The sequence below is a fragment of the Barbus barbus genome (assembly GCF_936440315.1).
Source record: "Barbus barbus genome assembly, chromosome: 8".
In the NCBI taxonomy this organism is placed as follows: Eukaryota; Metazoa; Chordata; class Actinopteri; order Cypriniformes; family Cyprinidae; genus Barbus; species Barbus barbus.
In genome coordinates, this window is record NC_136736.1 from 16654210 (window position 1) to 16662429 (window position 8220).

Here is an 8220-nt window from a genome sequence, read left to right on the forward strand (position 1 = left end):
GCTCACTTTTCTTTTGGAATTCACCCATAACATGACACCACCCTGAAAAACTATAACAGTTACTGCAGTGTATCAGCCACCGATCCAAATAACAAATTCGGTAATACAAATTTAGTAACTTTATTATTGTAGCCTAAATGCTTTTTAGTGATGAGACTGTATTTTTAAGTGGGAGGAGTTTATATAATAAATACGCTCCACCCCGCAAACATGTCATCGGCAAGATAGGCTGCTACACAACATGCCACTCGCTGTTCACAATTTACCGCATAATGTAACAAAATCAGTTTCGTAAAAGGGCACAGACAATATCTTTGATAGGTGCTCTCATGTTCGTTTCTCTCTTCCTTGGAGCTGCTTACAACCAGAATGTTTTGCCCTTTCGGCCGTTTCCAGTGGATCCAGAAATCCACTCTGTATACAGGTTGACACTATAAACCTGAGTGGAACAACTGTGAAAAGCACAGTATGAATAGAAAAAACAAAAAACAAGTCCCACCAACCCATACACAGTAGGCTATGTGTACATCGGAGTCCTTTTGCTATGTTGACGCATGCGCATCTGATTTACTCTCCAAAGTGTTTGAAACACGGATCCCCGCTGGACTCAAGTATTGCGACACTGGAATATTGTCATAAAATGGACAACACTATAAATCTTATGGATATAGTAATTTTCATTTATTGTGCACGTTGATTTGAACTATGTTTGTTTATGGCCTACAGTTTCCCAAAGATTATTCTGACAGTAGATGCATCTTCTTCCTACAAATCTAACAGCAACTAAAATGCTGAATACTACCAGCTGGGACCCACTACACATCGCTAACTATGTTGGAGAATACTTGGACTTGATTGAGTCTTTACCATTTGACCTGCAAAGAAATGTGTCTCTTATGAGAGAAATTGACTCCAAATACCAAGGTAACGTTTCCCTTTTTCTCAATCGCCTGTTTGTGTTCATATTCCACATGAAATTAAGTTATCGCTTTAGATAGGTCTAAACAATAGCTTTGATTAGTAGACATCTTAGTCAGTGATTCGTTTTCATACTGTGCTTTTTTGCCATTATGATTTTAGAAGTAGCCTACTATATATTTGATATATCCTAACAAAAGACTCGTTCGTGGTAAATCGCAACAATTTCGGAAATGGCTTCATTTGTGTCTACTTTGCGTCTCTCGGGTTGGTCAGATCTTGAATTACAGAAATATGTCAGATTCGCAGCTAATTCTAGCTGGTGTCATCAAATAACAGCAAATAGCCTAAATGTAAATCCCGACAGTTAAACCCACTCTGCGATTAAAAATAAATTAAAGGCAAAATCATTTAACAGAAAATCAGTTTTTGATTCCAGTTGTTGTTCACTTATTTCCTACTTGCTGTCTACTATTAAGTCAAGTGGTCTTGTTTGAAAAAATTATCTTGGGTAAAAATATTGGCATTCATCATATGCGGGTTCATTCTTCTTTCTTACTTGCTGGATATATTTGGTGCATGTCCGTTTATTTATTTTGTTGTTGTAGTCAGTCAGATGAAGTAGGCCATGCAAGCTTATTGGATTTAGTAGGATAGAAATGAGCGTGCAATGTAGGCTACACAACTGCTTTGTTATATAACGGTAGCACATATGCTCCACCTTAGTTGGTTTTGTGTGGGAAACATTTCTGGCTTGAAAGCGCTGCAGTTGGTGGGAAGAAGCTGTCAATTCATATTAATTCCGCCCATTTAGGTCGAATTCGGGCGAGTTTTTTAGTGTGATTTGGGTTTTGAATATTACATGGGCAGATCTTGACTTGCTATTTTTAAATATGGATTGGTGTTTACCAGCTCTTGGAGCCAAATTTCATATCCTACTCAAAGTTAAACTTCAAGGTTAAGTACATTTAAATATACTTTGTCAAGTACATTTGAAGCTGTGCAGTAGGCCTATTGCATTAATAGTTCTCCCAAAAATGTAAATTCTGTACTTACCCATGTTGATTCAAACCCATAATAGCCTACTTTGGTTAATTTTCAAAACACATACGATATTTTAATGAAACCTGGGAGATTTCTGACCATCCATTAAAAGTACAGGTAATCACAACCTATAAGATCCAAAAAGGACATTAAGGCACTGTAAAATAAATCCTTATGAATCAGGCAGTTTAATCCAAATCTTTTGAATAGATATCATTGCTTTATATGATGAACAGATTTAAATTAGGCTTTTATTCACATGGATTAATTTTATGGGACCTTTAATGACGTTTTGGAGGGACGGAAACCTCTCAGGTTTCATTAAATGTATCTTAATTTGTGTTTGATAAATTTTTGTCATTTCAGTTGGAATCTAATCTAATTCACTGCTTTGACCAACAGAAAGCTTGCTTGAATATAAAGTAGCTTATATGCATTGCTTCATAGTACATATCTACTCTGTTGTCAATGGAGGTTTTTTCTTTGCCTGTGTGTAACCGGTTCTACTTCGCCTCGATCCGAGCGGGATTCGAACCGCGGTCTCCGGCGCTCTAACAAGGAGGCTAAAGGCCACGGCCTCTAGTGTCAGTCGCCAGAGCGCCTCTTTTTGAGATCAGGGGAGTGAGGTTTACATACGTCCTACGTCTGTTACATGTGCAATTTTGTTAATGTGACCACACGTATCAGAAGTCAGAATATTAAATTATATTCACAATAAATATAATTTTTTTTGTGTAATTTCAGAACTCCTCAAAGAGTTAGACGAGGCATATGAGAAATACTGCCATGAAGAGGACCCCATCCAGCAAAGGCGCTTGCTACACTGTATCCAAAGAGTCCTTATCCGAAGTCAGGAACTGGGTGATGAGAAGATCCAACTTGCTAGTCAGATGGTGGAGATGGTGGAGAATCGTAGCCGGCAAGTGGACAGTCTTGCTGAGCTTCTAGAAACCCGACATGAACCCCAAGAAAGCATGACAGCTACTACCATATCTACTGTTATTCCCAGCAAGAGAAGAGAGGAGGAGAAACGAAAAGAGGAATCCCTTGGTTCAATAGAAGGACTTTCTGGAGCAAACAAGCGCTCCAGACGTCAGAAAAACAGTAATATTGACACTCAGGAGAACATCTCTACAGTTCACCATGATGAAGGGACCAGCAGCATTGTCAGGGAGAAGCGGAATAAAACCTCAAAGAAAAAGAAGAGGTCTAAAGCCAAAGCTGACAGAGAGCCTTCACCTACAGATCTACCTATTGATCCGAATGAGCCTACTTACTGCCTGTGTGAGCAGGTGTCATTTGGGGAGATGATTGGGTGTGATAATGATGAATGTCCAATTGAATGGTTTCATTTCTCATGTGTTGGGCTTAATCACAAACCCAAAGGGAAGTGGTATTGTCCAAAATGTAGGGGAGGCACAGAGAAAACCATGGACAAAGCCTTGGAAAAAGCAAAAAAGGAGAGGGCATATAACAGGTAGCCCATATTGGCTGACCTCAAACAACTGATCATATGGATTTATGCTTTGTTTCATGTCTCATCTGGGGCCTGTACCATGATGGTAGATGAACAAATTCAGAGTTATAGGATAAGTTTTGAGTTGACAAATCCAAACCACTCCAATCTGGCTTTGTCGGTACCATGAAGCTGATCATCAACTTTCTCTGTCAACTCAGGCTTAATCCTGAGTTAATGGAGCGCATGCACATGAATGTGTGACATCAGCGGCGAACAGCCAATCACACCACAGCGCAAGTGTGATTTACTTCTCGCGAGAGCCAGCGAGATTCAGAACTATTTTGTTAAACTTTAAGAGATTAAAGAATATGAGGAATTTAAACGCATTTCCACTGAAGTACTTGTCCATGAAAGAGGACAAATAAAGGAAATTATCTTGCTCTATAAGTGCAGTCACAAGTTAAACTTGTGAAGTTAGTTTATATAGTTGATAATATATAGTGATAGAGACTCAAACATGTAAGGTCACATTTTAAAGCATTATCTATTGATTCTACCACTTATTTATATTACATATGATCTGTATATATTAATATTTATTTAAAATGAATGCTTTATAATAATTGTTAAACTAAAGGTGCTTGTGTGTAATGGAGTAATAATAATATAAATCTTATAATAATTATATAAATCATACGTAAATTGTAATTATCAGTGAAGCCAGACAATTTTGTTGTATCTTTTTTACGGTACTTCATAGTGACCTTTAATTTGTAGAAAGAGAAACTGGGGGAGTGACTTTTTTTGTGTCATACATGTGTCACTTTGCTCACATCTGATTGGTCCAATTTCAGTTTGCAATCTCTAACTCAGAACATAACCTGCCCCAGAGCAGGTTAGCTGTTCAGTGTAAGTTACTATGGCAATGAACGCAGCTAAAAGCCAAGCCACTTTCATGGTATCTAAAACCCAGGATTGGTGCAAACTAAACTGAAACTTACCTGGCTAGCCAGCTAATCCGGCTTCATGGTACAGGCCCCTGGAGACTCCTTTCAGATAATCACTTATGAAGAACCATCTAAAGGCTTGAACTCAGCTGCTCTCTGAGAGGCAGATTTTTTTTATTGTTTTGTTTAAATGGATATTTCATATGAAACATAACTGAATCTTTAGTTGTGTGATATGTTGTATTGTTTATGTGAATGAGCTTTCATTGTCAATCATGCATGTAGCTGGTGTATGAGTGTATCTTATAAAAACCTTAATATAAATGTTTGAAAAATGTACTGCTCTTCAGACATTTAACAAAATGTTTTTTCTTCTGTGGTTAAAATTACCATTCTTGTTTTGATAAAAAAATTAAATAATTATTGACTACATTAAAACAAATAAAGACGACAGACTAATCATACTCAGATCCTGTACACGAAATTCAAAGTGTATTATTATAATATAGTCCACGAGGCAATCAATAACACATGGAATAGGAGAAAAAAAAAAAAAAAAAAAAAAAACACTTTCAGGCATGTAACAGAACACACACAAAAAAACAGCGTAACAGGATCATCAGTTGCAATTGGGACATGGATAGTTCAAGGCTGGCAGGCTGGCACCTTGTCCATTCAGTTTGTTTTTTGTTGAAAAAAAAAAAATGGCCTTTGGATATATCATCATATAGTCCAGGTTTTTGGGCTGACACCATGTCTGTCACTTTTTGAACAGAAAATAACCAGGTGATATTGGCTGAGCACGAGTTTTCCCAGGGAAAAAGGATGGATTTTGATTAAAGTGCATTAAAACGGTGTGAGAGTGGTGTGTGAGACAGAAGGGGGGGGGAAAAAAGAGAAAAAACTTCCTCACAATTCACTCAACTACACTATAAATCACACAAAGTTCTGTGGTCTACAGTGTATGGTCAGCTGTCCCTCCAGCTCTGCTCGACAATAGCGGACACACGCTTCTCATACTCCCGTTTGTTCTCCTGGTAAAGTTGAGCTGCTTGGCTGTTAGCTGGACTGTTAGGGTTCGGTTCATCAAGCAAAGACTGGGGGGAAACCAACAGGAAAACAAGCTGGTCAAGCTGTGTTCTGATTTACTTTTATACTTATAATGGTAAAAGGCAATATTTTACCTGGATTGAGGTAAGAATTGATGACACATCATAAGTTGGACTCCAACGATTTTGTAGGATGTCAAGACATATGCTTCCATCTGCATATACTATAATATCATTGGAAGAGAAAGGTGTTGTTAATGGAATAGTTCACCCAAAAATGAACATTTGCTTAATATACTTTGTTTCTTAATAGGAACACATTTGGAGAAATTTAGTTTGACATCACTTGGATCCTCTGCAGTGAATGGATGCCATCAGAATGAGAGTCAAAACAGTTCATAGAAATATAATCCACATGACGCCAGTCTATCAGTTAATGGCTTATGAAGCGAACAGCTGCATGCAAGTGTTAACTTCAAACCACTACCTCCGACTAAAATACAAGTCCATCATTCATATTAATGTTTCCTCTAGTGAAAAATTCCATCCCCTGTTGTCCTTTCATGTCAAAATCCATCAACATGTTTATATAGAACTTATTTTGTCTTGTAAACTGTACTTGATCTGTGCATATTTCTGTCCTGATTCAGAGAAGGTAACTTTTTCACTGGAGGAAGCCATATAACAATAAAGGACTTATATTTTGGCCAGAAGCAAAGGTTTGAAGGTAAACCAACTTTATGATGGATTTGTTTCTTACAAACTCAAACTATTCACGTCAAAAGAAAAGACATTAATTTATGGACTGCACACGTGGATTATTTTTGGTTTTTATCAGCTTGTCTGAACTGTCATTCTGACTGCATCCATTCACTGCAGGGGATCCACTGGTTAGCAAGTGATGCACAATTTCTCCATATCTGTTCCTAGAAGAGACAATTTCATCTAAATCTTGGATGGTTCGAGGGTGAGTACATTTTCAGCAAATATGAATTTTGGAGAGAACTATTCCCTTAAGTCATGTCAAGAATGCCATATGCAATAAAATGCCATATTAATGACTGTGAATGACAAATAATGACAAACAAAAAACTAAATCTTACCATTAGGATGAAACATTTTTGAGATGAATCTGACTGTGGGTGGTTTATTTGGGTATTCTTCTGTGAATTCTACAGTCAGTTTGAATGTACCTATAACAAAAACAGGCTTAAAGCATGAATACAAAATACATGTCTTAAATTACTAGAACTTATGGACCTCAAGAAGTAATGTTTATATTTACCATCTTCAAAGGGAGTTCCTTCTGGCCTGTGAAAACAAGAATGAAAAGTGGTCAGATTTGGATAACCACAATGATGCCACCACGTCACCTTTTGCTTTTAGTTTCAGTGCTTGAAAACACAGGTAGACTAGTCAAGACAAGAACCAAAGGACGGTTTTATGCCATATGAAGTGTTGACAAAATGCTCGGGTTTCAGAATAAAGAAACATGAACCTGGAAAGATGCTAAACTTGGTTTAGTCCACAGCACAAGAAGTACTTACCCAAATATCACTGCATTCCATACCATGATATTGTTTTCTGACGGAGCTCCGCTAACACCAGCTGGAGGATCCTCTTGAAGCCTGTGTTTGTTTCACAGCAAATAAGGGAGGCAGATTAGATTTAGAAAGGTCCAAATAAACGAAACAAATAACTTTCCTTTTAAAATACATTTAACAGACCAGCAGTTTTACTAAAATGAAAACTAGCCGATACGACAAAGCTTTTTTTTACATTTCCTGTAATCAAAATAGTTCCCTTCTAAATGTTTCTTCACATTCAGGTCTTTTTAAGGTACATCCGGGCTCAGTAAACAACAGCTCCTCGTATATATTTTTTCATGATTCACCTTTTAAAATCCCTCATGAGTCGCCTTCGTGCTGGAGTAGACATAGCTAAAACTGTACAAGTGTTAGATATAAATTTCTGTAATATAATTTACAATAATATGTGCCTTTTCCCTTCGCTCGAAATGTCCTCGACTCGAAACTTGCTTTTCGGCTCTGCTTGGAGGATTTCAACACGGAATACAGACGATACCACTGTCATACGCGCGGGGGTGGAATATTATTAAGCATATTTGGAACTAAGTTAATAATGTAGATTGCCATTAAAAATGACTTGTACCATTTAAATGATCTACAAATGTAACATTTGTGATTTTATTCAATATATGTATGCTGTTGTATTTAGTATATCATAGAAGTTAAATGGGTTAAAAATGCTGTACCCACCCCCTTTTCGAGGCATTAAATCGAAGATCCGTGTGTTACAGACGGAGCGCTAATGACGTTTTAGGCCTCGCAGTAAAGGTCGACGCAAAAGACAGGTGACACCCGTGTGTCCAAACACGTGAGACAGGAAACCGAGGTGGGCGTATCAGCCTCCTATGGGAACAGTTTGCTTATCAAATTTCATCTTTTGTTGTGCACCACGACCTGTCTTTATTTCAGACATGGCATGATGGATTTTAAAACAAAGTAACTTTTAAAATTCATGTATGTACCATGCACATATAGGCTATGTAGCCTATATATATAATTGAGTAACATGTATAGTAATTGAGGAATAAGGTTCTAATTTTGATAATGTCAGTGATGAAAAGTGCACTGAGGACGATGTAAGAAAAAAAGAGAAATTTACACTTTTACTTTCAAAATGAACAGACATTAATACTTAAAAATTCAGCTACACTGTATAGGAGAACTGTCTTCAGGTGGCAATGAAAGGAGCTTCTTTTGAGTTTGATTTTTTTTAT

At 37.2% G+C, this 8220-nt stretch overlaps 2 protein-coding genes across 2 annotated transcripts; one reads left to right on the top strand and one right to left on the bottom strand.

Moving 5' to 3' along the window:
• Window positions 1–788: 788 nt before the first annotated feature.
• On the top strand, window positions 789–3443 carry LOC306874216 (inhibitor of growth protein 1-like; the record flags this gene model as incomplete). The annotated part of the gene is made up of 2 exons (XM_079424089.1): window positions 789–924; window positions 2707–3443. 2 exons carry the CDS (start codon window positions 789–791, stop codon window positions 3441–3443), a joined length of 873 nt encoding a protein of 290 aa, XP_079280215.1.
• Window positions 3444–4501: 1058 nt separating this feature from the next.
• On the bottom strand, window positions 4502–7735 carry LOC306874217 (ubiquitin-conjugating enzyme E2 A-like). The gene is made up of 6 exons (XM_079424090.1): window positions 7312–7735; window positions 6965–7045; window positions 6703–6728; window positions 6521–6610; window positions 5553–5641; window positions 4502–5465 (listed from the first exon to the last, which is right to left on the bottom strand). Exons 1-6 carry the CDS (start codon window positions 7353–7355, stop codon window positions 5337–5339), a joined length of 459 nt encoding a protein of 152 aa, XP_079280216.1. The 5' UTR covers window positions 7356–7735; the 3' UTR covers window positions 4502–5336.
• Window positions 7736–8220: the final 485 nt, after the last annotated feature.

What these genes read in the sequence shown, in the direction of transcription:
- LOC306874217 (XM_079424090.1), bottom strand. Translation starts at nt 7,355, where the DNA reads ATGTCTACTCCAGCACGAAGGCGACTCATGAGGGATTTTAAAAG. An exon ending in AGGAACTCCCTTTGAAGATG is followed by an intron (nt 6,611 to 6,702) that starts GTAAATATAAAC and finishes TTTTTGTTATAG; the next exon opens with GTACATTCAAACTGACTGTA. An exon ending in CAATTCTTACCTCAATCCAG is followed by an intron (nt 5,466 to 5,552) that starts GTAAAATATTGC and finishes GTTTCCCCCCAG; the next exon opens with TCTTTGCTTGATGAACCGAA.